Source organism: Aedes albopictus, chromosome 2 (genome assembly GCF_035046485.1).
Source record: "Aedes albopictus strain Foshan chromosome 2, AalbF5, whole genome shotgun sequence".
In the NCBI taxonomy this organism is placed as follows: domain Eukaryota; kingdom Metazoa; phylum Arthropoda; class Insecta; order Diptera; family Culicidae; genus Aedes; species Aedes albopictus.
In genome coordinates this window covers 400,500,459-400,528,340 of record NC_085137.1, presented here as the reverse complement: position 1 = coordinate 400,528,340, position 27,882 = coordinate 400,500,459, and the positions used below count along the sequence as shown (strand labels likewise).

At 43.3% G+C, this 27,882-nt stretch overlaps 1 protein-coding gene and 2 long non-coding RNA genes across 3 annotated transcripts; all 3 read right to left on the bottom strand.

The window, feature by feature from the left end:
* Positions 1-4,331: 4,331 nt before the first annotated feature.
* On the bottom strand, positions 4,332-4,940 carry LOC115258367 (uncharacterized). The gene is made up of 3 exons (XR_009997955.1): positions 4,816-4,940; positions 4,628-4,714; positions 4,332-4,463 (listed from the first exon to the last, which is right to left on the bottom strand). It is a non-coding gene; the product is annotated as an uncharacterized LOC115258367 (long non-coding RNA).
* A 4,014-nt stretch (positions 4,941-8,954) lies between these two features.
* Positions 8,955-9,635, bottom strand: LOC109405449 (uncharacterized). Its single transcript, XR_009997198.1, has 4 exons — positions 9,351-9,635; positions 9,215-9,289; positions 9,079-9,151; positions 8,955-9,024 (listed from the first exon to the last, which is right to left on the bottom strand). It is a non-coding gene; the product is annotated as an uncharacterized LOC109405449 (long non-coding RNA).
* Positions 9,636-12,772: 3,137 nt separating this feature from the next.
* Positions 12,773-23,356, bottom strand: LOC109407987 (uncharacterized). The gene is made up of 5 exons (XM_062853308.1): positions 22,567-23,356; positions 22,301-22,507; positions 13,548-13,712; positions 13,377-13,485; positions 12,773-13,167 (listed from the first exon to the last, which is right to left on the bottom strand). Exons 1-5 carry the CDS (start codon positions 23,120-23,122, stop codon positions 12,795-12,797), a joined length of 1,410 nt encoding a protein of 469 aa, XP_062709292.1. The 5' UTR covers positions 23,123-23,356; the 3' UTR covers positions 12,773-12,794.
* Positions 23,357-27,882: the final 4,526 nt, after the last annotated feature.

Below are 27,882 nucleotides of genomic sequence, written 5' to 3'. Positions count from 1 at the left end.
ATTTATGTATGCAATTTCTTCTGGAAAGTTTTTGAAAGGATTCAGCGATCTGGTGGAATCTCTTGAATAATAAATCTTGTGCATTTTTCCTTAAAAATTTTACCTAAGTTTTGAGGATATTTTTGTAAAGCTTTTTGAAATATAAACATGTTATCGGGATAATTTTTGAATTACCAGAATCTGGGGGGTAGGTGATCAGCGGGAACCTGATTTTATCGAAAAGAATAGAGGAAAAGTGAACAACTTCCCCCCAGATTACGGTATAAATATTTATAATTCCCTCCTGGAAAAACCTGGAAAACTTAGGGAATTTTCTTTTGGTTTATGGGTAGCTTGGGATATTCCAAAATTCGTGATTTTGCAAAACAAGAGTATTGGAACACGTTCCTAGAGATGTCGGATGCACTTCTCCAGATGTTTCGAAAACCTTATGCCCCCATGGATGTGGCCATTTTTGAATCGGTTATAGAACCTGGTTTGTTACATATCCTCCTCTCTCCTCTCTCTCCTCTTCTTGGCGTAACGTCCTCACTGGGACAAAGCCTGCTTCTCAGCTTAGTGTTCAATGAGCACTTCCACAGTTATTAACTGAGAGCTTCCTCTGCCAATGACCATTTTACATGTGTATATCGTGTGGCAGGCACGAAGATACTCTATGCCCAAGGAAGTCAAGGAAATTTCCTTCACGAAAAGATCCTGGACCGACCGGGAATCGAACCCGTCACCCTCAGCATGGTCATGCTGAATACCCGTGCGTTTACCGCCTCGGCTATATGGGCCCTACTTGTTACATATCAAACTACATGAATAAGCAAGACAACAGGGTGGCCGAGACATTTGGTACTCGCGCACCACAAAACGGAGGTGGTGGTGGTAAACAACCGCAAGTCTGAACAGCAGGCAGTGGTCACCACAGGTGGATGCACGATCAACTCTAAGCGCTCACTGAAGCAATTGGGGGTCATGATCGACGATAAGCTGAAATTCGGAAGCCACGCAGAATATGCCTGCAAAAGGGCAAGTATGGCGATAATGGCATTGTCAAAGATAATGTCAAACAGCTCGGCAATAGTCTCGAGTAAGCGTAAGCTGCTCGCGGCAGTAGCGGTCTCCATACTACGGTATGGCGCCGCTGCATGGTCGAAAGCGCTAGTGGTTAACCGAAACGTGAAGCGACTTGAGAGTACCCACAGGCTGATGTGCCTTAGGGTGGTGAGCGCATACCGCACGGTCTCAAAGGACGCGGTATGTGTGCTAGCGGGCATGATGCCCATAGCTTTAGTGGTGGCAGAGGATGAAGAATGCTTCGAGCGACGCGGCATAAGAGGTGCGAGGCGTATCGCCAGAACCTCGTCTATGCTGAAGTGGCAGAGCGAATGGGATTCCTCCAGCAAGGGTAGATGGACACACAGGCTCATACCCAGCGTGTCCAAGTGGACGAGCAGGCCCCATGGCGAGGTGAATTTTCACTTGCCTCCATTTCTGTCAGGCCATGGGTGCTTTAGGTGGTATCTGCACAAATTCGGACACGCAGGCTCCCCCGCATGTCCGGAGTGTGCAGACTGCGACGAGACCGCGGAGCATGAGCTCTTTGAATGTCCACGTTTCGTGGAACAAAAGTCGAGTATGCAGGAGGTATGCGGTAGAGATATCACGCCTGACAACATTGTTGAAAGGATGTGTATGGGGGCGGACAAGTGGGACTCCGTTACTTCCACGGTTTCTCGAATCGTACTTGAACTACAGAGTAAATGGCGAGCCGAACAACAGCTAGCCCAAGTAACAATCTTAATTCTTTTTGGTTTTATTTGTTTTTATGATAGTTTTATCGGAACATTGCATATTCTAGTTGATCTTATCGGAGTCTCAGCTGAGCACAACTATTCTTCGTGAATATGTGGTTTTAAAAACACCTCCAAGAATACTTGAGGTTCAGTTCATAAAACCATAAACACAACAAGAACTGTTGAACTTATTTTCAGTTTTATAAGGTTCTTGTAGTTATCTTCAATCATCCGTTCTTGATCAAGAGTAACTGTTCTCGCATAAGAACAGTTTGGTACATGAAAAATACAAGAAAAAACTCAAGCATCAGATTTTGATTCTCATCGTTCCATTATTGCTGCCAATCAAGAACACCTACCCGGAAACCCAACCGCAACGCGGTGCAGTGCCAAGTTCCTCCGGTTGCAGCATTCGAAATGAGGTGGGTATGGTCATTGGTCATCTAGGACGTCGTTTCCCGTGCAATCGGGGTTCCAATCATCGATCTTCAAAATCAACAACTACTTACCTGTTGGAAGTGCTGACCGGAGAAATGAGGCACTGCACCGCATCAAGGCCGGTTATCGAAAAAGGTCTGCCTGGTTGGCAACGGTACCGGACTGATAAATAAATTCATCGGACGAGATTCACAAAATCCACCGCGGTGCGATAATTTATTGTTTGTTTACAATTTGGCGTACATGTTTTATGACGTTCTTGACGGAGTTTGCATAAACCTATATCAAGAACGTTATAAACCAGAGTACTCTTGAGTAATACTTCTTACCCTTGCATAAGATGAAATAAATTTAAGGCGTTCTGGATGGAGGCCAACTAGGCTGCATTGAGAACGTTATAAATCCTAGTATTCTTGAGTTATGCTTTTAGCTCTGGCATGAGTTGAAAGAAATTTAAGACGATCTTATGGTGATGTTGATTAAAACCATCGATGATGGACCGACCACCGGCCTAGATTTCAATGGAAGCCATGTTGAGAAAACTCATGAGCAATGTTTGCATGACCAGGAATAATATTTTTAAATATTTTATTAGAGCGTTATAATGGAAGCGCGTTGCAATTTTTGGAAGTATCTTGCATCATATATACGATGAATTTCGCTTGGCATTTGGCATCCTTGTTACACCACGGAAATATTTCCAATTTGTGTAATAAATTAATCCCGATTACAATAATGTGTCATTTTCATTGTGTTTTTAATTTCAATTTTATTCACCAAACTTTTCTGTTGACATAAAAGCTGCATCAGCAACAACACTGACAAATTTATTATCGTTTTATCGTGCACTTGAAGAATTCTACAAGGAGAGAGCAATTCGCCTTGAGGACAACTTGGGAAGTACAACAAGTTTTAAGAGAAATTTAAAAACAACTCTCCAAGAGCATCTTAGGATGGGCCTCTTTGGTCTTATGGCGGGTTTATGGTTGAGTTGATGTCGTGTTGCAGAGCAGTTTGGTTTATGCATGGTTTTAAAGAACAGGTGTTGAAGAATACTTCAAAAGCATTATAAAATTAATTTTGTTACTTGGGAGTTGAGTTGGCCCCCCCTTCCCCATCCAGGAGCTTGAGTTCAACGGGTAGTCTAAGTACTAGCCAGGACCCGAGCCTCCAGGGGAGACTGAACAACTTAAGGCGGTAGCTGGTGGAACGCTTACTATTAGAGTGTACTCATGTACGGTCCCCCCCTTCTCGAAGTCATCCCTAACGGGCGTACCGCGAAGGTAAGGAAGAGAGAGAATGAGTTTTTAGTGGGTCGATCCCCACATATCCCGAGGAACCACCTCTTGGGTATCTGTTGCAGATTTTCTCATTCTATAAAAAAAAAAAAGGGTGGCCGAATTATTATCAATTATTGGAACTTTTTGCAATTTAGCTGCCAAAGTGCCAATATGATCATTAGAAATATTTCCTTCTTTTAGCTATGGATTTTTTTTCTAGTTTTTTTTATATGTATTAAGGAGATTTTTAGCCCTAGGCTAGTTCATTTCGGGACCCACGCTTTACTTCCCTTCCGAAGGAAGAACCCACATTTTGTGAGTTTTTCGGGAGTGGGATTTCAAGTTTTATTATTCAGGGATAGCGCGGATAGCGCCAACAAAAGTGTCAATATGTCAATATTTCATCAGAGATTTCCGCTTCTTGTTTTTTTTTCTTAAGAGTTATATGTAATAATGTGAAGAACCGTGGCATGATCATTTGAGTTCATCATTATTTTTTCGGCCAAACAGTGCCAAACCAAATTACGGCATTTGGTAAAATGGATCCAAATTTTCGCCAATTATATTCAAATTTCAAAGCCGGTCAGCGCTCAGATCAGTTTAGTGTTTTGAAATTACGAAAAATCTGATCCTCTCAACTGAAGCGTTGAAGCCACTCTAATGCCACTATAGCGCATGGTGGTTGATTATGACAATTTTGGGACTTTTCAATCATAAGAAAAAACTGTCAACCTAGTTTTTAGGTTCCCACGAAGTTTATTTTCGTTAATTTTATAACTGGTTTAGATCAAATTTCAGCTGTACCTGAGCTGATGCCATCGGGTTATACCTACAGAAAAAAACTGATTTAAGCATTTGGCTTGTGACACGATTTGTGCTCTTTGCTGTCCTCATTCGAGTCCGAATCTTCAGAAGACTTGTGTTGAACGGTTTCCACAGCAGCATTCTGCGTCTCCGCCAACTGAGGAGAAAAAGATCCTTATTAGTACGAAAAGTTCATCGCCATATTTTAGTTACATTCAATTTAAAATAAATAGTACAGTAAATGCTTTCGGTTATCAGCTAAGTAAAAACTTGAATCCGAAAAGAGAGTGAATTACGTTGTAAGTATTACATAAGCTTTACCTTTACGTCTGTAGCAGGGTCTGTTCCCTCAGATGGAAATGCGAAGACCGCTCCGAGCAGTAGCATGAGCAGGGTGAAGAAAATTGTCTGTAATTTGATCAGAAAAAAAATAGATTTTAAAAATCTTCAGACTTAAGATGTACATAACCCATGTATTCGATTGCAACTGATAACGATCTAGAACTTACCAATTTCATTATGCTGTTTCCTCGATTGAGTGGATGCGTCTACTTCAATAACTGAATCACAACTGATGAGGTACGGATCGATCATTGTACTAATAAATACCATTGATAAGATGGTTGAGGAAATTTACTGTAATCGTAGTTTTCTTTTTTACTTAGTTGGAGTTAGAATGTATGCATCACCTGATAGACTGGATGAGTTTGAACTATTTAATTGAATAATATTGCTGCACTTATTAGGAATTTCCTACATCTTTATGTATACATAGATAAGACAGAGTCAATAATTCTACACTTAGCAAGCTCTAAGCGTATAATACACGTATAGTGTCATACATTTCGGTTTTCTGTTTCTCTCCAACATCTGGAACGACCTATGTGCGCCAAATCACTCTTGACCAGGTCAATCCACCTTGTCCGCCTCGCTGGACTTCACGTAATCTTGTTCCATCCGGATTCCTTGCGAACACATTCTTTGCAGGGTTGCGCTGGCTTCAGAAATTCCAGGAGGTTTAGGGGGCTTCAGGATGTTCCAGGGCATTTTTGGGGCGTTCCATGTGATTCAGTGGCATTCCAGGGGGTTTCAGCTTCAGGGTCGTTTCAGGGTTGTTCCTGAGGATTTCAAAAGCGTACCACGGGTGCGTTTTCAATGGGTTTAACGGGTGTTTCAGAGCGTTCAGGGCATCTCAAACAGTTTCTGATGGGTCAAGAACGTTCCAAAGATTTTCAAGCGCTTTCAGAAAATTTCCAGTAGCTTTTCATGGGGTTCCGGGAGGTTTCATGATTGTTCCGGGGATGTTCTAGGGGTCTCAGGGACTTGCAGGGGCGTTCTAGGAGATTTCACAATAGGGCCTGTTCATAAACTATGTAGACCAAATTTTGGCCACCTCAGAAAACACCCCTCCACCCCTCCCCTTACCACCTCGTAGACTTTTATCTGTACAAAAATGTGTAAATTTGTATGGAGTGTATGTAGACTTTGGTACGGTACGACTTTGGAGAGATATACCACGAGATTGAAGCCAGATAGGAAGGTACAATCTTCGGCAAAGTTGTTCAGGACTACGAGCACTTCCAGATCATGAAGAGCATAGTTCCGAATTTCACCACCACGTGGCGCTAGCGTACATAGTCACTTCCGATACGACTTTGGTGTTATCATATCATAATATATATATCCCAAGATTGAAGCCAGATATAAAGGTACGAACGAGAAAATTTGCCCGACCGCAACGGGAATCGAACCCGCCGTCTCCGGATTGGCGACCCATAGCCTTAACCACTAGGCTAACTGGAGACCCCGAGATATTCTCATAATGATGATTTATACAAGTTTTAGCAAAAATATTACAAAAAAAATCTGGCTGCAGAATATTTCGGAATAATCCAGAAAGGACCGCTTAAAGAATTCTCAAAAAATCACTAGAGGAATTCCCGATAGAATCCCTAAATGAATTTGGCAAAGAAATTGCTGAAGAATGGATCTTCCAAGGAATTTTTGGAGACATTTGCAAAGCAATCTCTAACAAAATATCAAACATTTTTTGAAGGAATTTTGAAGAAATTTCCGAATTTCTGGAAAAATTACTGTATGAATTCTTTAGCTATTTCTTGAAAAAACCCTGGAAGAATATTTCAAGGAATCCCTACAGAAATGCCCGAAGAGATCCCTGAAGAAAATTCAAAAAAAAAATGTCTGAAGGTGTAAGTGAAGGACGCCCCGGAGGAATTCCAGAAGCAATTCCCTCCCTGGAAGAACTTTGACAGATATTCACGATCGAATCACTGGGAGGATTCCAAAAGAAATCCCTAGTGGAATTTTCAACCGGATATCTAAAGGAATTCTTGAAGAATATTCACAGGAGTCCTAGGAGGAGGAATTTCATAAGCAATATTTTGAAAAAATTCTGGACAAATTCCTTGAAAAAAATCCAGAGGAATTCCTGAAGACATAATAAATACGAGGGTGAATTCCTGAAGGAATAAATGGAGAAATGCTTGAATAAATTTCTGAAGAAATTCCAGAAAGAATCTCTGGTGCGAAAATCCCTAATAAAATTCTCGAATACCGTCTACCCCCGATGGTTTGAGCGACACCTCAGGCAAACCAACGGGGTTCATTTTTCAGTTTGAACTTCTAAAGGGTGTCCCGAATCAAATTGCACCACGGATGCATCAAAATGGCTGATTTTTTTTACCAGCAACAGTCTATTATGTGTAGATGATGCCATCAAAATTTCATTAGAATCGGTTTAGTATTTATAGAGATATCTTCGACACGAGACATTTAGATTTTGGTAATCTTGTACAAACAAAGAATAGAAATAACAAATAATTTACGTATATGTAACGCTGGTGTCAGAAATAATTAACCGATTACCGTCAAGGCGCCATTCACCGTGGGGGCTCCATTCACCGTGTGCCTTCGAATATTTTGTCATTATTTCCATATTATGATTGAATGATATGACATTTTCCCTTCAATTTCACCAATACAACACTAATGTATTGTTACCATGTCGAAACGCTCATTAGAAACATTTAAAAGTATCATTTTGACACTAAAGTGTGTTTACATGAAGCGGGTTTCTGCTCGTTCACTGCATTCATAGTGAAAAAACGAAAACTGCGCTAATACCCCAGACAGACATGTGATACGAGTGTGATTCCTGTACAACGGTACGCAGTGTCAAGAAAATTCTAACAAGACTGACTTGAACTGAGAGAATTTTCAGTATGGCACTCATTTCAAGCGCAATTGTACAGTGATTCTTGTATCACATGTGTGTCATAAGTATAAGGTGATTTAAGCGATAAACTAAATGTAGTAACGTTTTTATTCCCCCAAGAAGCAATTAAATTCATATATAAGGTACAGTAGACGTTCGATAACTGCAACATGTTTACGTTTCACTTAGCGAACGAAAATTCGATAACTGCAACGCCTGACAGTGTCAACAAGCCGTCAATTGACGTTAAATGAACGAAAAATTCATTCGACTGTTCATTAGGGCTAACATGGCGCACCATTTTGACGTTTGGCGGTGCGATAACTGCAAATTTGTTGCACTTACCGGACATGCAGTTAAAAAGCATTGCAGTTAAACCGTTTGCACCGACCGAACGTCTACTGTATGTATTTTGCATTACCGAAGTAAGTTTAACAAGAAAGTACGATTACTCGTACTTTTTAATTGAAACAAAAAGGCACGGTAAATGGGTACCCTAAAAATCAATGGTCTCCATTCACCGTGCCCCATATTGTCCCATATATCTAGAATAAATCGAAAATTTGAACATTCGTTTTTCTAATAAAATCTTGCAAGTTATTACTTGAAATGAATTTAAACGAAGAAAATTCCCTTGGCTGGGTTGTTTTGATCATTTTTAAACAAAGTAGAATTAAATTTCTCATACACGGTGAATGGGTCCCTACTACCACGGTGAATGGTGACCTACCACGGAATTAGGCGACCCTACTACCCTTTACTAATTGTACAATATCACCAAATTTTGTGAAAAATTGTCTACTTCTGTGGATATTGCTTTAATTTTAACCTATAATGAAGGCAATTAAAAGTGGCACCAACAATGTTTATGAGACTGGTGTCAAATGACAGCCCTTATTTGCCCAGAATCCTCTTAGATCCACGGTGAATGGTGCCTTGACGGTACAATGATTTTTTTTCTGTAGGTGGAGTATATATGTAGAAATATAGCGCATTTAGTTCACCACTGGACTATCGCACTAGTTTTCACGAGTGCGAAAACGCTAATAAAAGTGCGCGATTGCATCAAATCAACTCGGTGTCTTCAGAGCACTTGTTCTCCATAGATTGAAGGAATAGTGCGCCGAAGACATCAACCTGATTTGATGCAATCGCGCACTTTTATTTACGTTTTCGCACTTGTAATGTCGCAGTTCGCAGTCCAGTAGTGAACTAAATGCGGTATATTGTTTTAAAATTTCATTCGATTTGGTCAAATGGATAAAAAGTTTTGGTTGTATATGTAGCCAAAAGTTGCAATAAGCAAAAACGTTTTATTGTTTCGTGACATTCAAAGCTTTCTAACTTTGAAAGTGTCAAGCCAAAATGGCTCAAAATTTGATTGAAAACATGTTATTATATTAGGATAACACTGTCTGTTAAAAACTACAAGTAGCCACACTTCTTTTAGCAGTTGAAACGCTTAGTTCCAGATCAGCTCAAGCTAAAATATATTTCATATTAGAAAAATTCAACAAATCTGAACGTATCTACTCACAATTTGGTGTAGGCTTATAGAATTTAGGTTAGGTTCAGTGTAGGCTCAATTCCGTCTTGGAAAGTAGTAGTTACTGGAATTACAAATCAATTTAGCAATCTTATACATATTTACGGAATAATCTGACCAAACTCACTCGTTATAGACAACTAATTTAGGTAAATTACTCTTTTATAATTTCCTTTCGCATGAATCGATTGTGATGATTCACCTAGTGAGGGTCAACATTAGATAATTAATTTTATAATTACTTAGACAATAAACGGGCTTACACTTCACTATCGCTCGAAATTCACTTAGATAAGGGATAGTTTAATGGGTATATAATGTAGAAATTCACGGTTTTTCGATATCTAAATAGTAATTATAATGCACATTCACTTCACCATGCTTTCAGGGCTCGCATTCATCTGAGGTTTCGTTATCGGTTTTGTTTTGATCTTGCGATGCTATAGAAACTGCAGGTATCGCATTGTCACGTCGGTTGGTGTGAGTGGTTCTCGCAGGGCCGAAGTATGAGACCTTCAGCGTTGCCAGTTAGCTTAGGAACACTGTCCAATTTTATTGAGAATCGCAGCAGTATTGACAGTTTTACAGGCGAAATAGTGCAAACTGACCTTTAAATTGTTAAGAAGTGCCTAAAATTCACTTTGAAGTGGTTTTAGTTTTGAATTATTTAAAAATAAGTACTCAACCGATTTTGATGAAAATTTCACCCTTTAATATTTATTATGTTGAAAACTTATAGTCAAATTTTCAGACGTTTTGACACACTAACAATAAAGTTATAACCCAAACCATTTTTAGAATAAGTGTACAAGATTCTAAAAATCAATCATCAAATCTCGCAGGAATAATATATACACAATCAACTTCCTTCTAATTATTATTGGTATAGTACTTTGAATAGGACAATCAAAACAATAAAGGGTGCTAACTAATTGCTGTCTGAGGGGCTAAAATCACGTTCAGTCCCAATACATGTTTCGACTATAAAATTGTTGAGAGTGCATCGATTTTTTTTTTTAATTTTGCCTCTGCAACAAATGTAGATTGAGAGGTTTGTGTTCAAAATTTCAGCCATTTCCATTGCCAAATTCAAAAGTTACAGCAATGGCAAGCAAAACCAGCGGCTGTACAAAATTCAATGGCGCAAATTCTACTTTTTCATTACTACAACAAAAAGTACTGCACCGATCCACATGACATTTTGTAGGTGAAATGAACACATCTTAAGATGTTATTAGGTCAAATTTTAGCAATTTCAATGTAGCTATTGCAGAGTTACAGCTGCATTTCTGTGTCCCGATTATTGCGGATACAGGCTTTATGCCGAGCGCGCTAAGTGTTATTAGACCACTAATCTGCCCATATTCGCATAGTCGTAACCACCACTGGCAATGCCACCGTACAAAAGCTAATATCTAACGCATGTGCATATTTGTGACCAGATTTATTTAATAGATCACAAGATCTAACCCTTCGTAGTTGTCGACGTGGTAAATATCTGGATATTTATATTTATTCATTGTTAAAATTCCAAAAGCATGTTGAAAAGTACAGTGGCACTTACATCGACTATGCGAATAGTTGCATGAAGTGGGTGACGAGGTACATAAGTAACATTACAGCGTGCTTAACCATTATTGCAACATTTGAGGCACCCGTTTGACTAAAGTATGGAATACAATCATATGGGTATACCTAGAGTGACTGGAAGGGAGAGTGGCGTCAATGTCAAAATTGGAACAGCGATCATCTGTCAAACCCATATAAATTCCCGTTCCAAACGAGCAGGAGACCTGTCAAAATTGGAACATGACGCCACACTCCCTTCCAGTCACTCTAGGTATACCCATATTGCGATATTCATCAACATGTCACCTAAGTTTGATTGAAATGTGGTTTAGAAGGCACAAAAAAGGCACCATCACCGCTACACTGAGATAAATTTTGTTGTAGTTACTACCGAATCCATGGTAAAATTAAGAACTCCACCAACGATTTTCAACCGAATGCAAAATTCTGTTAATTACCCAAGCAACCAAAAGTTCGGATTCCACTTGAAGAACGAACTCAGAAGTTCAAGTTCGGTTCAATTCCAGGTTTCGTTGAACTTAATTCTCCAAAAAGTTACTCTTGTATTGTTTATGAACTTGGAAGTACATGTACAAGCTTTTGACTTCTCTTCAAAACGACATTTAAGTCGAAAAAAGGTTCAAAAAGAACTTATGTTGAACTTTAAAACAGAGTTCAATCAAATATTAACCGAACTCATGTTGAACTTTTACGTGCCTTTAAAATTCAAATATAGTTCATTTGAACATATTCCAACAACTTGAAATCATCCGTTCCGAACTTGTTTCGAACTTGTTTTGAACTTACTACTGAAAGTTCGGATAAATATTAACCGTACCAAAAGTGAACTTCACTTGAACTTCGGCGACAGCGGGGCCGGGGAAAAGTTCTCATTCAATTAAATCACTCGGAAATCGAGCCCAGCAGCCACAGCTTGTGTTAATTCCACAAGTACACTTTGTTCCGCTATAATATTTGAACGTACTTACTTGTAATCAACGCAAAGGATCCGTATTGTGTGGATCAAAGGCTGCTCCCGCAGCGGAAAACTGTTCCCCCCAGGATGCCGCCGGGGGTTTTTCGGCTGCGCACAAAAATTTTCCAGCTTTGCTGGATGTTTTCACTCCCGTCTCACTTGTCACTGCAGCGCACCGGTAATCGACGCAATCGTATTCACTGAAAACCAAGCTGAAAACTTATAATTTTTTCTTGAAGTCGATACACTGGCCTTAATTTATTGCTTTGCACTGCGAACCACAACAAACTGAAAATGTCAAACTGCGTAAGTTCACAAGAAGTTCCACGTGAACTTCTTTCGAACTTTCGACTTCAAAAACTATTCCAAGTTCAGGGAAAGTTCACACGCGAACCTGATTGAGCTCTACTATATGATATCAGCACATTGAGTAAAATCCCACAGTGCATAACAACACATATATGGAGTAGTGGTTAGGCACCGACTTTCAACGAGGAGATCCCGAGTTCAAATCTCAGTAAGTAAAAAACATCAAACATTATTTCAAGGTATTAGTCAATTTGGATTCCACATGAACTAATGGTTCTTATTAATAAATTACTTTGAGGACTAAACATTTTTTTTTTCATTATTTTCGAAGTTTATTTTTAAGCTGAATAGCGTTCCTTTCAGCGACACAAGTGTACTTTTTGTGAACTGAAGTTCGGTTAATTACTTAAAAAGTGAGCTGAATAGAATGCTATTCATATACCTTCGAATAGCTGATTAAGCCCAAACATGCTATTTTATCCGAACTTTTGGTTGCTTGGGTATACTGAAACATTGTCAATATTACCATGCGTGCGGTACCGTTGACTGAAAACATTCTTGATGCTACTATTTTGGCATTGTTATTTTGACCACGTCGACTTGAATGTTGGGCGTCTCAGAAAAACCATGGATTCGGTAGTAACTACAACAAAATTTATTTCAGTGTAGGTGGATTAATTAGGGCTTTTTTTTCAATAGGTTTATTTCACTCCCCATAGGGGCCGTTCATAAACCACGTAGACTTTTTGGGGGGAGGGGGGGTCTGACTCAAGTCTACGCTCCATACAAATTTTCAAATTTTGGTATGGACAAAAGTCTACGAGGGAGGAGGGGGGGGTCTGGTCTACCTGGTTTATGAACAGCCCCATACAGTATCTTCGATCCACGGTAGATATAGCTCGACATTGATGGCCTCGACAGTTTTCGGTCGCTCGTAGAAATAATCGAACGGTTCACATCCTAGCGTATCGTCCAGAATGCCCACCACTCGGTAGAATGATTCACCAGCTTCTTTGACGGCCAGTGCATCACCCGGGCTGGTGAAGTGACCATGGTAGAGATAGCGGGAACAATAGTACTGCACCTTCAGAGGTTCGTCCACCCGATATTGGACCTGTATTCCTTCTAGACGGACAAACGAATCCGTATGCGCTATCCGAGTGGTATAGTTGAATTGTGTCGGTGTAGTACGCCAGTACAGGCAAGTTAGTACTCCGGATTGTTTTCTGAAATGGGAATTTAATTGAATACGATAGTGTATTAGAAATAGATTGAGACAATTAAGCTGTTAGTATACAGGGTCAAATATTTTTTCCCAAAAGAAGCCAATACTGAAACATTCGGTTTGACTCAATCGAATTCTCATGTCAAACTGATGTTGTTTCTTGAGTTATTTCCTTGTCAAATATTTGACCCTGTGTACTTCGGGCCTTACCTAGCATCGTGGTCTAGCGCAATCAACGACAGCCGTCCAGAGGAGGTGAAATCTTTCACTCTAAACCAATCCAAATTGCCCTCACCTCCGTAGTGTATGAAGATTCTTTCTGAGGTTGAAAAATGAATCGTTACTTATTTGGCGCAAAGACCATTTAGTTGAATATCTCACTAGCTCTCAATGCACATCGCCCTGTTGTTAGAACGTACCGAGGACTGACCAAGGTTCCGTGGCAAATGGTACGTGCAGATATGTTTTCATCTGTGTCCACAATATTCACTATTGGATGGTACTCTTCGAACGGTAGATTGGCATCACCTACGTATGTTTTACAATCTGGAAAGTTAAAAATTCATAGTTTTTTTTCGTACTGGGGCAGTGATAGCCTTTTCATTAACTTCGATTTTGAATGAAAGGAATCCTTGCCCCTTAACACTCTCCTTCGCACGACTTACTTTAACGACTGTTTCTAGGTATGTGCGTTTCCAGAAAAAAATGCATAGATTAACTTTAAAATGATGTAATATTTTGTTGTAAAACAATAATCATTTCCCTAAACAATAAGAATTAATAATTACCCTTAGAATTATATTTTCGACTACCGTAAACTGCCAACTAATAATTGCAAGTCACAAACAAGCAAGCTGCTGAATTGTTGCTTAATAATGGTAATGATAGCTGAACTAAAATTATGCTCTACACATTACTGTTTAAGTGATTTTTCAATTGAGAAAATAGTCAATGTTCGATTTTCCTCATCGATATCAACAATGATAAATTAAAACACTTTTCAAAAGTTTAACAAGAAATTTATTCGACAAGCATTGATTCCTTAACAAAAGAGTTTAACAAAACATTTGTCTGCATCTTATTAAGCTGATGAATAGATAAGCATATGCTCCTGAACAATGTGTGCCTTTCACTTGTAAAATAAACGCCTTCTGCCCGTCATAGTTTGACTCGGAACTTTGTTCGGATAATGGGATAAATCATGGCTAAAACTGTTTAGACAACCAAGTTATTAAAGAACCAAAATTTTAAACGAAACACATAAAATAAAACAGAATAGAATTATGTAGTTTAACATAGAGTGCCAAGAGACGTAATCAACGTAAAAATGAGGCATTTATTTATTATTATTAGTCTGTAACAAGATATCTTATACCATGATTATTATATTTTTTATCTTCCGCAGCAGTTCGATTGTACGAGACGCTTGGATTAATGCATTTGACATTTCAGTGCTGTCGTGTTTACTGAACATTGTTCCCGCAGTCACCTAGTTAACCAAACAGCATTCGTAAATCGACACATTTCAAGTATCCCGAAACATTCTTATGCACTATTTATTGAACATAATATCGAGATTCCATGACAAAAGCATAAATAAAAAAATGCTTAACGGATCTTCGACTGAGCATGAGTAGATTACCTGAACAGATGCTGTGAATGCACCATATCCAAGACCATACCGTACCACATATTGCCATACATTTTTAAAGACCGATATTTAATAATAAAAATAAAAACATATTCATATCGCAACTAGTTCGGCTGAAAACAATATCTTCAATAAGGACCAACACTTTCTGGCCGCATTCGATACAAGTTTTCTCACCGTGCGACAAAAATACTGACACGTGTTTTGAGCTGAACAGCTGTGAAGTATAAGGCGTTGTTCAGTTGATTACCACGTGCTGTGCTAATTCACCACTGCTGAACACAAGTTCAGGAGTGATCATTATTGAGTCATGGGAAGATTATGTTTTGCTTTGGGTGCTGCATTTCACCATCTTTAGGATGGCGCAGATAGGAAGGCATGTGGCTGGCAATCGACTGGTCTCGAGTTCTAATCCGGATTTAGGTAATTTTATATGTAATTCTTATTTCATAATAGGTGTTCCAAATAATTACTCTCGTGAGAGTTCAACATTTTTGCATTTTATTTATTTTCAGTCATTTTTGCCAAAGCTTAATAACAACTTTCTTGTACATTTGTAAAACGGTTTGAACAACAAAAAATTAAGTCGGTGCACAACATGATGCTTTATAATTTCTCCAAATTTGTGTGAACAAAACCCGAACAAAGGTTGTACGTGAAAATAATTCAAATGTTATTGAACATTATGCTGAATTAATTCGTCATAATGGTGCCTGTTAAATGAGTGATTGTTAGTTGGGCTGGGGTCAAATTGATCATTTGGGTAATACATTGTAATTGCATACCAGGAACTTCTAAGCGTCGCAATGATCTCACTCAAACTTCTTACCTCATCTAGTTCATAAATGTCTAGGGATAAGTTAAGACTTTCATTTTTTTAGAAAAAAAATGTCAGTTTTACTCTTTTATTTAGGAATTTGCATTGTATTTCTCACTTAGCTGAAATCATTACTTCTAAACAATCGATTGCCCCTAGGACTTCCCGTATTTTTTTGTTTCAACATTTTTCTGGAACCTTGGTTGGAAAGTTATGAAGTTTTTTACGTAACAGAAATCACTTACTTCAAAGGAAATTGCCTACCTTTTGGCGTTAATTTCACTAGTTGTAAGAGTTTTAACGCGTTATTCGGGTTTAGAAGAGCAAAATTAAGTGGATAAGGATTTTTTTTTTCTTTTTAACAGATGATAATTTGTATATTGATCAATTTCGCCCTAATTTAACTAAAAGTTTAAATTTGTTGAACAAAATTCTGTCACATGGTTTCATGGAGATCCACTGGGTGTTGATTTTCCAGAAATTCTTTTGTTAATTTTTGAATTGCCACTAACGTTATCCGCAAAAGTTGTTTTGAAGTGATCAATTTGATCCCGGATTACGGTACCACTCAGTGAAGAGAATTGTCAGACAAAATAGGCACAAAGCAAGCAACAAAGAAGGCGCGACGATTACTTTTTATCCCAACCGGTGACAGATAATGACATGGTCTCGAATTTTTTTGTTGCAGACAAAACGGAATTTGTATTTGTTGCGTACTTTTCGACTCGTATTGTTTGATGATAAATCTTCAACAGAGTTGCAGTGTTTACCGATTCGAAGTTACCGTTCGAAAATCGAAATGCAAGGCTTAAAAATCTCTAAGCTCATGGTGAACGATGTTTATCCTATTCTGCTCAAGTTGGGACAAACCTATGTCGCATTGGGTGGATTGTCGCAACAAATACAGGTTGCGACATTGTCATTATTTTTGCGCGATGGTTGAATTTTGATTCACTGGTACCACTAAATGTAGACACCAACTTCTGAACTGGGTAGTGAGTATCAATCAACTCGTTGTCCGTATCTCCGCCATTTTGAATCCATCCGCGATCTGGTTGCAGTTACCCGAGTACTCTCTTTGGTTTCACTAATAATGACGATATACGTTTCCCACTAAGCGACTGCCTTACACAGCAGTTGCTCAACTTAGTCACAGTGGTTCAAGGTTAGCTTGCGTTATCTGTACTGTGACTTGTCAGTTGAGCCTCTTGGACCTTCCGTCGGGTGCTTGCTGATCGCGGATTTCCCGGAGCTAATAAAGCACTTTGCAGGGTTTGTGCAGCTTTGTGCCTTCTAGTCTTCGCCTCCACATCCCCTACGAAGCTTGCTTCTGTTAGGGACTATACAGTCCCACGACTTGTGTCCCGGTACTCTTTTGGCAGTTCCGCGTCCGTGATTTCGCCCAGGCTTAAACTTTAGAGGTGAGAGCCCATACCAAGGAACTTCACAGCCAATCATTTTTGTAGGTGGCGCCATTTCAGGTTTAAACTTAAGCTTGGGGATGATTTTGCTTCAAAGAGTACGTTGAATATGAATACTACGTGCGTCGCCTCCAAGATTCACGAGCTTGGCATCGTTCCTCATAGCCTCAAGACCTCTAAGTATACTTAGACTCGTACACCGTTCATCTTAATGACGAAGGCATCACCCTTCCCGGGCTTGGCACCCTGTGCTCCTGTTTCTTATTCTTTTTCCTCTTCTTCTCCTGCTAATCCACTAGGATCCAAGGGGCGTCCTCCCCATGGCCTACCGTAACCTATGGTGGCTGAGGACATATATTGCCTTAGATCCGGGAAGGGCCGGCCTTTTCAGGCCCACCTTTCTCAGATTTCCCTGACGCGTGGCCGTGGTCTTACTTCGCTTTCGGGGTTAACAACCTTAGCTTACAAGCGCCGCCTGGTAGCTCGCCATCTGACGGCCTAGACGGCTAGTCGGAAGCAATCGCGTCCGGTGTATCTTTCGGGCTACCCATGAATGCGAAGGCCCCAGACTGATTAGACTTCGGTACCGCGGGGTCTGCTGTTGCCCCAGTTGCCATGAGTTTTTCATGATCCTGCTTTACCGCCATTTTTAACTTAAGAAGTATCAACGAGACCTGCCTGAGGTCCTTGATGATTGATGTTCGACTTCAAAATAGCAAAGTCAACCAATGATGGAGCCAAGCTGCGTAGTGACTTCCATGGCAGAAAGCCCATCTTGTAATGACCCTTATTTACCACGCTCCATACATAACTTCTAGAGGCAGCAGGGATTACAGTTTCGGGGCTGTAGAACCCCCTCAGCAGCGTAGTCTCCGGCTAAGAATAGGACTACTAACCCCAATTCAAGGAGTCAAGCGACCCGTGCCGAGAAATGAGCGATCGAGGTGAAAAATATGTTCGATCGTTAACGAAGCCTGGAGGACATCCCCCACTGTATTTCGTCCCTTATCGCGTTAATGCAGGGCTCTGGCGTGGTAGATGTCCTTTCCCGTGCAACTCGTTCGATTAAGTATGAAGAATAATTTAAATAAAACAAATCAATCAGGAGCTAGTAGTAATGGCGAAGCTAACCCCTTCGCAAGAAGTGGGTTGGCGAGGTCTCCGTTAAGGAGAAGTGAGGAGTCAGGAGCGGGAAACTGCGCACGCAGTTCCAACGTGGAGGCTCCGATCCATTCCCCGGCTAGTCTGCCGGTGGAGCTATTTTGGACGGAGAGCGAGAAGGGCTGTCCGCGATTGAGGTGGATGAGCGGCAGCTTGGCAAGATCATCGACTATGCGTCCACGAAGTTCAGCATAAGTAAGGACCTGAAAACGGCCCTGCTGCGACTTCGTAATTCGATGAACAGGGGGTTGCGACCGTTGTTAGGCCCCCAGCAACCTCAGAGAAGGGTAAACCAAGGGGACGACCCCCTTGGACGAAAGTCGTGCGGAAGAGGAAGAAGAAAAAAACCGCAGATCGAAGAGATCAGGAACGCCAAACCAAGAAGGCATGCGGACCTGCGCCGCTCCTGCCTACGAGCTAGGTGGGGGATACGCAGCGAGCACGATCTGAGGAAAAGCGAAACGAACAGCGGGTGGTGTTCGCCGCTGCAAAAGCCGCGGTGAAGACCGAGATAAGGGCAAGCAAAAGGCCTGTTTCGGGGCTCTCTGTCAGAGTGCCAATGCGAATCCGTGAGGTGATGCCTACAGGATCGTGATGGTCAAGACGAGAAGTGTAATGGCTCCTACAGAGGAATCATCACCAGAGATGTTGGCGGGGATCATCGAGGGGCATTGCCGCGTCATGATCCTAGTCCTTGGCCTCCTTTCGTAGGACAGTCGGGGACTGGGGTTGGCGATAAGGAGAGGGTCACCGATGTGGAACTTGCGGGGATAAAAAAAAGTCCCTTAGCGTAGGTAAGGCCCCAGGTCCGGACGGAGTTCCGAACCTGGCCTGAAAAGTAGCTATTGCAGAGGCTCCCGAGATGTTCAGGTCAGCTATGCAGAAATGCCTGGACGAGGGAGTCTTCCCAGAAGTTTGGAAGCGGCAAAGCCTGGTTATATTGCCAAAGCCGGTCTTATCGGTTACAAAAACCGCCGAGAAAGCACTCGATCCTATGAGGAGGGGAATTCGCTTCTGCGGGGTAGTGACTCTGGATGAAAGGAATGCATTTAATAGCGCCAGTTGGGCTGCTATTGCGGATGCGCTCTTGCGTCTGGGGATACCGGAGTACTTGTACAAGATTCTCGGAAGCTACTTTCAGAATCGCGTACTAGTTTACGACACGAAGGTGGCTCGGAAGTGCTTTCACATAACCTCAGGAGTCCCGCAAGGTTCCATCCTGGGTCCGGTGTTATGGAATGTCATGTACGACGAGATGTTGAGGTTAGAGTACCCAGTGGGAGTAGTGATTGTCGGATTTGCCGACGATATTACGCTCGAAGTCTACGGTGAAACGATCGAGGAGGTAAAGTTGACTACCAACCACTCGATCAAGGTTGTGGAGGCGTGGATGCGGTCCAGGAAACTGGAGCTGGCTCACCACAAAACAGAGGTGACGGTTGTTAACAACATGCAGTCGGCGCAGCAGACGGAGATCAGTGTAGGAGAGTACACTATCCTGTTAAAGCGCTCTGTCAAACACTTGGGCGTGATGATCGACGATAAGCTTACCTTCGGTAGCCACGTCGATTATGCCTGTAAAAGAGCCTCCACAGCTATTGCGGCACTGTCCCGGATGATGTCCAATAGCTCAGCGGTGTACGCCAGTAAGCGCAAGCTTCTGGCTAGTGTTGCTACGTCCATACTTAGGTATGGCGGCCCGGCGTAGGGTACCGCGCTAAGTACTGAATGCTACCGACGGAAGCTGGAAAGTACTTATAGTCTTATGTGTCCGAGGGTTGCGAGCGCGTACCGTACCGTACCGTGTCACACAACGCTCTCTGCGTCATTACTGGTATGTTGCCTATCAGCATTCTTATCAGTGAGGACATGGAGTGCTTCGAAATGCGCGGCACAAGAGGCATACGCAGGACTGTCAGGATGGCCTCTATGGTCAAATGGCAGCGCGCGTGGGACAGTTCCACCAAAGGAAGGTGGACCCATAGGTTGATACCGAGGGTAGATAGTTGGATTAATAGGCGCCATGGGGAAGTTACATTCCACCTGACTCAGGTCCTTACAGGTCATGGTTGCTTCCGACAGTATCTACACCGTTTCGGGCATGCGGATTCTCCCGAATGCCCAGTGTGCAATGGTTTAGAGGAAACGGCGGAACACGTTTTGTTCGTGTGCCCGCGTTTTCGCACAATGCGTGACCGCATGCTTGCCACATGCGGGGAGGACACAACTCCGGACAACTTGGTCCAGAGGATGTGTAGGGATGAGGTTAGCTGGAATGCCGTTTCAACGGCTATCACCCATATCGTCTGGGAGCTACAGAGGAGGTGGCGCGTGGACTCGGAGAATGGCTAGTCCAGATGCAGTGCAAGAGGTGGTCCAGGGGTTTGAAGTCGGCTTCGTAAGTCATACCGGTGCCCTGCGGTCGAGATCGACCCTTACAGCGATTAAGTGGCCGCGGAGAGGAAGTCCCGGTAGCGGTGCTGTCGTGGCGTCGGTCTACTGGGTTGGATCCGAGCCCGCGGTTGGAAAGGGGTCCCCGGCAAGGGTCGGGGTAGGTGAGACCCTGCTGTCTGCATCCTTCGGGTGCATCTGATAGGGCCTGAAGGGTAGTGATACCCTTCCTTACGGGCAGGTCAGATCGGGTTGCACGTGGGCATCAGTTCTTGATGTCTGCCAAGCAGTTGGGCGCGGGCGGGGTTGATCCTGCCCGCCTTCCGAGGACAAAGGGAGTGGCGAGGACCACTCGGGAAACTGGCTAAGCGCCAGCATGCTACCGTGATGGACTCTCCAGAGCGAGTCATCGATGTTCGTTGCTGCTAGGCTACGGAAGCTAACCTTGAGGGTGCGATGTGCACTAGCCCCTCTCTGAAGCAATACCTTCTTGGTGGTTCCGGAGAGACGTAGGGTTTGGCGACCATAGGAATGTGTTTTAGTGGGTCGAGGAGAGAGTAGTCCTGGCTTTTACTAGTGTTGTAGAAGACGGCCTTAACCCCACACTACCCTAACCTTCCTGTTATGGTGTCTGTTGAGCAGATTTATCATGTTGATTACGGCTGAAAAGAGCCTTCACAGCTATAATGGCACTGTCCCAGATGATGTCCAAAAGCTCTGTGGTGTACGTCAGTAAGCGCAATCTTCTGGCTAGTGTCGCTACGTCCACACTAAGTTATGGCGGACCGGCGTGGGGCACGGCGCTAAGTACCGAAAGCTACCATGGTAAGCTGGAAAGTACTTATAGGCTGATGTGCCTGAGGGTCAAATGGCAGCACGTGTGGGACAGTTCCACCAAAGGAAGGTGGACCCATAGGTTGATTCCGAGGGTAGATAGTTGCCAGACAGATGCCATGGGAAAGTAACGTTCCACTTAACCCAGGTCCTTTCGAGCCATGGTTGCGTTTCGGTCATGCATGTTTTCCCAAATGCCAGGTACGTGCAGGTTTAGAGAGAACGGTGGAACACGTTTTGCTCGTGTGCCCTCGGTTTCACACAATGCGTGACCACATGCTTGCTACATGTATGGAGGGGACATAACTCCGGATAGTCTTGGGCAGAGGATGTGTACAGAAAAGCTTGTCTGGAATTCCGTTTCATCGCTCATTGCCCAAATAGTCTAGGACTTCGAAACTCGGAGCTGCTTGAGGAGGTGGCACGTGGACTCGAGGAATGGCTAGTGCGCTAATTAAGAGGTGGTTCAACCAAGGGTTCGCAGTCGGCTACGCAGATCATACCAGACCCTGCGGTCGGACTCGACCCTGCTATCGAACAAATGGCCGCACTGAGAACATCCCGGTAGAGTCGCTGTCCTGGTGTCGGGGTACACGGAAAGGTGGCGGGCAGGTGTTGGCCACATGTCGGCAAGTCCTTCTGTGTGCTAGCTGTTAAGGTCTTACTTGCGGGAAGATCAAATCGCGTATGCTGGCTGAGGGTTGTTTTCGCCGATCTATAGATTGCATCAAGCCAGAAACAATAAGAGCGTCTCTAGTTGTGAAAATTGCTATGAGGATTTGAAATAGTCGTCAAAAGTGTGGTCAATGGAAATCTGGCCAGTATTCTATGAGAATTTAAAATGGCTTCACATACATACTTGTTTCACTCAAAGGTATGCTTTCGGTATAATGCATCATCACTCTCCTGGTCCAATTCAAATGCCTTTCCAACAGAACTCCGCCAATGTAAGCGATGTGAACCCTAGAAGGGCCGGTAGCATACATTACAATTCCCACCAGGTGCCAGCTGGAATTATGATCAACGTACAGCCCACCCCCAGCATTCCGATGATATGTGTGTGTTTCTGAAAAACAATACATTAATCAACCATTTCAAAAATTTACAAAATTATCATTAAACTACTTTCGAACTGTCCCAGACAAATGGCGTCCGCGTACATCATCCCGAACAAAGTCTGGGCGTCGTGCAAACATGTGACTCCGCTGTTGACTGGAAGAGTTTTACCGTCCAGTGCTGGCGTATGTACAATCTGCGGAAGAACCGTGTACGGTTCGGGTAGGCAGATTGGCGCCACCAACTCGTTAAAGACCACTGCCCGATCAAGCAACAGCAGGGCGAAATCGTTGCTCAACCTTTCAACATCGAATGGTTCCGGTTGGAATGTTCGAATAATGGAACGGTTTTCTCCATCCGCTAGTAGTATTTCCAGTTGACTCTTATCAAGTGGGTCACCATTTAGATCGTACAGACAGTGCGCTGCGGTAGTCACAAACAGCTGATTAAGCAGGGTTCCACTGCACTGGAAGGCTTGCGCCGGTGCTTGCCGGATATGCAGGAGTTGCACGTGCCACTTCCAACCAGCGCCGGAGATCTTTTGTCCGCACGAATCGCTTTGAATTGCAATTGTAGAGAGTACAAAACAAAACACACCATAAATCGAAAGCAAGAACGTCTTCATCGCGTTATCAGTTGCAACGCAGATTTCATACTGGTCGCGCCTCGTAGTTTTGGGGGATTGAAGTATTAAATCTTGCGGTCGGTCCTCTATCTCATACTACATAACCATTCAATATACCGTAAATTAAGCACACATTGCTTCGTTTCTACGCTGATTAATGAACTGACAGAGCTTCATCTGGCCTATATTTGAGCTGCCTGCATATTGAGCGTACAGCCTTTAATATTTCTGTAGAGGCTTCGCTATGATTAGTTGGTAATGACGCGTTCATAAAGTAACATAAAGTTGCAGATCGTGCATCGGTCCCACCATATAATAGAGGTATTATCCGTTGCAAGAAAATAGAGAGCGAAAATGGTGCAAAATCACTAATAGACCTCCGCTCGTACGTTTAATCGTTATGGTGTCTTTTACAATAAGTGCGCGAATGGGCCAAAGAATACTGCGCCGAAAACACCAACACGATTTACCGTACTGGCGGAGGTATACGGGCACTCGCGCTCAAAAATTTTCGCGCAACGCATAATAATAAACTATAGAGGAAGAATGTCGCTGGCGTCGCTGCCGAAACATCTCTTGCTGGCGGAGATAGGCCGGGCAATAAGTGTCAAAGCGAAAAAGTATGCAGTTTGACAGATAGATACCCGACATGTTTGCGAGCGAGAACAAAGGGAACAGCAGCGACATTCGTCCTCTATAGTTTATTAACTCTATTCACCATATGGATTCATGTATGTATTTATGTATGTATGTATGTATGTATGTATATCCATCCTATCTCTGCATGCAGTTCCGCTTAACAGTAAAGACTGAATTTCATTACCACTCTAGATTCAAGAACAAAAATATAAATAACATACACATCTGCATAGCAATACTGAAGATATTGAAGGGGCCGAAGGATTAACAAAATGTAGTTCTGTTTTTGGACATTGATGTGCTTTTTGTTGAGTTTCCGAAATGTGTCCCGTATTGAAACGGGACAAATCTGGTAAGCCTACTTGGTAGCGACAACACAGTTACAGCGGTACTTGACCCTTTCACTTCTGTGGTAATTTCCTACTGTTTTTACACAAGAAACGTGAAGGGTCCGACAAACAACACATAATAAAAAACAAAAATCAACAATCTGTAAGTAACCAAACGGTTACAAATAACATCCCAGTGGTTCCGAAAACTGCGAGCGGGAACTTAGGAACCGCAAGTGTGAAGAAGCGGAGACAAAGATTTTCGGATTGTGCGTTCCGAGGGTCCTAACCACCAATGGAGCAGGGGAACAAAAGTCAGCGGCTCCCAATTGATTAGTTACGGCCCACGTCTAACAAATCAAAAAGTGTTACCGAACAGTAACATTTTGTTTGTAAATGTTGATGTGGGACGGTAGGGCAACATGATGTTCAGTTTTTCAACGACTCATTTGAATGGTGTGGTGGGGCGGGCGAAAAACAAAACGACATGCGTGTAGTCGATGAGTGCAGCCACACTGAAGTCGGCTGCAATGATGCGGAAACTGGATTGAGTGTCGTTGCTTCGGGCTATGAGTGTCGATCGTACGAAGAAGGGTCACGAAGAGCGATTAGGCAGTCGGTGTGCAAAGGCAGAAGGAGAAAGACCTAGCAGGTGGACCGCTCGCCAGTCCGAGTCTGCCGCGGATTGTAGACGAAGTCCAGACCAACGTCGTTGACCGCAGGTGGGTTCCATCGCCGAGAACACCGGTGCCCGTGAAGAATTCAGCTAGCAGACAAGGAACGCTACACCCGCCCCCCCCCTCCCCGTGACCAATCAACGGGTTACCGACCAGTGTGTAGCCACGTGAAAAAGTCGGACGAAGCCATCTAACGCTGGACGGAAACCGGCAACTTTCCGACCATCGCATCGGGACTGTGACGGCAACGGGAACGTTCTGCCCCCCCCCCTTCTTCGCCACCGACAATTAAGTGGCCAATTCGTATCCTGCTACGGGTCCGGTCAGCCAAGTTCTCGTGCTTCATCGCCCGACGGAAACCGGCAAGTCCTACAACCTCCTACTACCCGTGCAAGCGGCCCGTGGGTGGGTGCTGGCGCCAGCCAGGGGTCCCTTGGCCACGTTCCGGCCACGTACCGCCATGGAAGAAGCTGCCACCATCAACCAACCAGTACCCTACGATCGAGCGGCCACGTGTCGATCGGATTTCGAGATGTAGATCTTCGCGACTAGCAGTGTTTCCCGTACCCGCCGCAAAACCCTGATCACCGCAATAAACAAACGTAAGTCAAGTTTAAATAGTTAGGCTTCCCACATCCGAAACTTCCCCACCTCTGATACGCCCTGGGACCTGGGAGAAAAGAGGCCTTGAGTGCTCACCTCGGAAGCGGCCGTGGCTGTGACCAGCCGCTTGGGGCTTTGGTTAGTCCCCGTCGGGGACGACGAGAACTCCCGGGGTCATAAGACGTTTCAAAAGATTCATTGCCATACGGATATTTTAGGATCTGGCTTATTGGCGATCAAATGTGAGGTTAGGTAACGCAAAATTTTCAACTTTGGAAGCAAAAATAACATATTTCTTGTCAATACAATGAATGAAAGTTATGAGAATCTGCAATAATTTCACTTTTCTTCCATTTGTATCATTAGTAATTCAGTCTAGGGTTCGTAATTCACTGATTTAGAAAAGCGCCACCTGCGCAATTTAGCTTTGCGTTTGATGGTCAATAGAGTTGATGTTAAAACCCGATATCCTATGCCATTTTGGAATTAAATGTGGTTTCGGGGACAATATAAAGGCACTACAGGGGATTTCCAAAATCACGCCTCTGTAAGACTCTGAAATCAAATCCGCTGAAAATGCTCTGAAGCTTCTTGGAATGTCTCTAAAATCCCCCTTAAGCCCTCAGAAACCCTATGTAACGCACCTTAGACCCTCCGAAACCCACAAAAATGCCATGTAACGCCTCTGTAACGTTTCTGAAATCCGCCAATAATACTCTGAAGCTTCTTGGAATGCCTCTGAAATCCTCCTTCAATACCCTGGAATCCCATGTAACGCTCCTTGGTTCCCCGAAAACGCCATGTAACGCCCCCGTAACGTTTCTGAAACCCGCTCAAAACGCTCTGAAGCTTCTTGGCATGCCGCCAAAATTCCCTTTCGACTATCCCCACTTTAGACTATCCGAAACCCCCAAAAATAGCATGTAACGTCTCCGTAACGTTTCTGAAGCTTCTAGCTTGCTCTGAAGCTTCTTGGAATGCCTCCGAAATCCCCCTTAAACCCCCTCGGACCCCATGTAACGCACATTCGACTCTCCAAAACCCCGGTTCACTGAGTGGATCACAGATGATACCTGGAAGAAGGTAGAGGAGCGAAGGAACGTCAAAGCCGCGATAGAGCGAGCGAAAATACGAGAAGCCAAAGCCGTAGCCCGTCAGCGCTATTCGGCTCTCGAGAAGGAAGTGAAACGCTCATGTAGACGGGACAAAAGAGCGTGGACGGACTCTCTAGCCGACGAAGGCGAGAAAGCCGCAAACACTGGCGACATCCGTCTCCTCTACGATGTTTCACGCCACCTTAGTGAGACTAAGATGAATGCTACGATGCCGCCCGTGAAAGACACGTCTGGACAGTTACTGACTGACCCGGCTGGCCAGTTGAAACGCTGGTTCGAACACTTTGTAAACCTTTTTCAAGTGTCGGCCTCGCCATCAACACCTCAGCATGATCCGCCAAGGGTTCGACACATTACCCGCGTCAACACCGAAGCTCCATCAGTTAAGGAGATAGAAACAGCCATCCGTAGCACGAAATCGAACAGGGCCCCAGGAGTCGATCGCATATCAGCTGAGATGCTCAAAGCTTTATCCGCACAACTACTGCATAAATTATTCTGCTGGAATATATGGGAAACCGCGACATTTCCTGCCGACTGGATGCAAGGCGTCTGAGGAAGGGTGACCTGACTTGCGATTATTGGCGGGGCATCATGTTACTGTGTATCGTTCTCAAAGTCCTCTGTAAAGTGATAAACTGGATACATGAGAAGATTGACGCAACTCTCCGGCGGCAGCAAGCGGGATTCCGTGCCGGACAATTCTATGTGGACCATATTGTCACGCTTCGTATCATTCTGGAGCAAACCAATGAATTTCAAGAGTCTCTCTACCTGGTGTTCATTGATTATGAAAAAGCTTTCGACCGTCTTAATCACGAAAACATGTGGGAAGCCCTCAGGCGCAAGGGTCTCCCTGAGAAAATCATCGGCCTCATTAAAGCACAGTACAGGGCAGCCCATTACCATGTGGCAGCCCATTACCATGGAGCACCTAAATGTCTTCGAACTGGCTGATGACGTTGCTCCCCTAGCTCAACGGCGCTCTGATATGCAGAGCAAGCTCGATGATCTTGTCAATCGCTCCTCAGCAGCAGGTCTTACCATCAACGTCAACAAGACCAAACCATTGGACGTAAACACGGAACCCAGCAGGACATCGCAGCAGAGGCAAACCCAGAGGCTCATGGTGGTGCAGCCTCAACAACGAAATCAAGCAAGTCGACAGTCATTTGACCTGGCCACAGGTCAAGGCGATGGCTGGCAATCGCCCAGGATGGAAATCTTTCAATTCGGCCCTCTGCACCACCGGGGGTGCTCAGTACTAAATGTAAGTAAGTAGAGGAAGTCTTGGAAGAATACATGAAACAATTTCAGAATAAGGAATCCTTGAAGGTGTTTCTGAAGCTCAAGCTGCAAAAGTAATTAAAAAAGCTTTTCAATGCGTACCAATAACA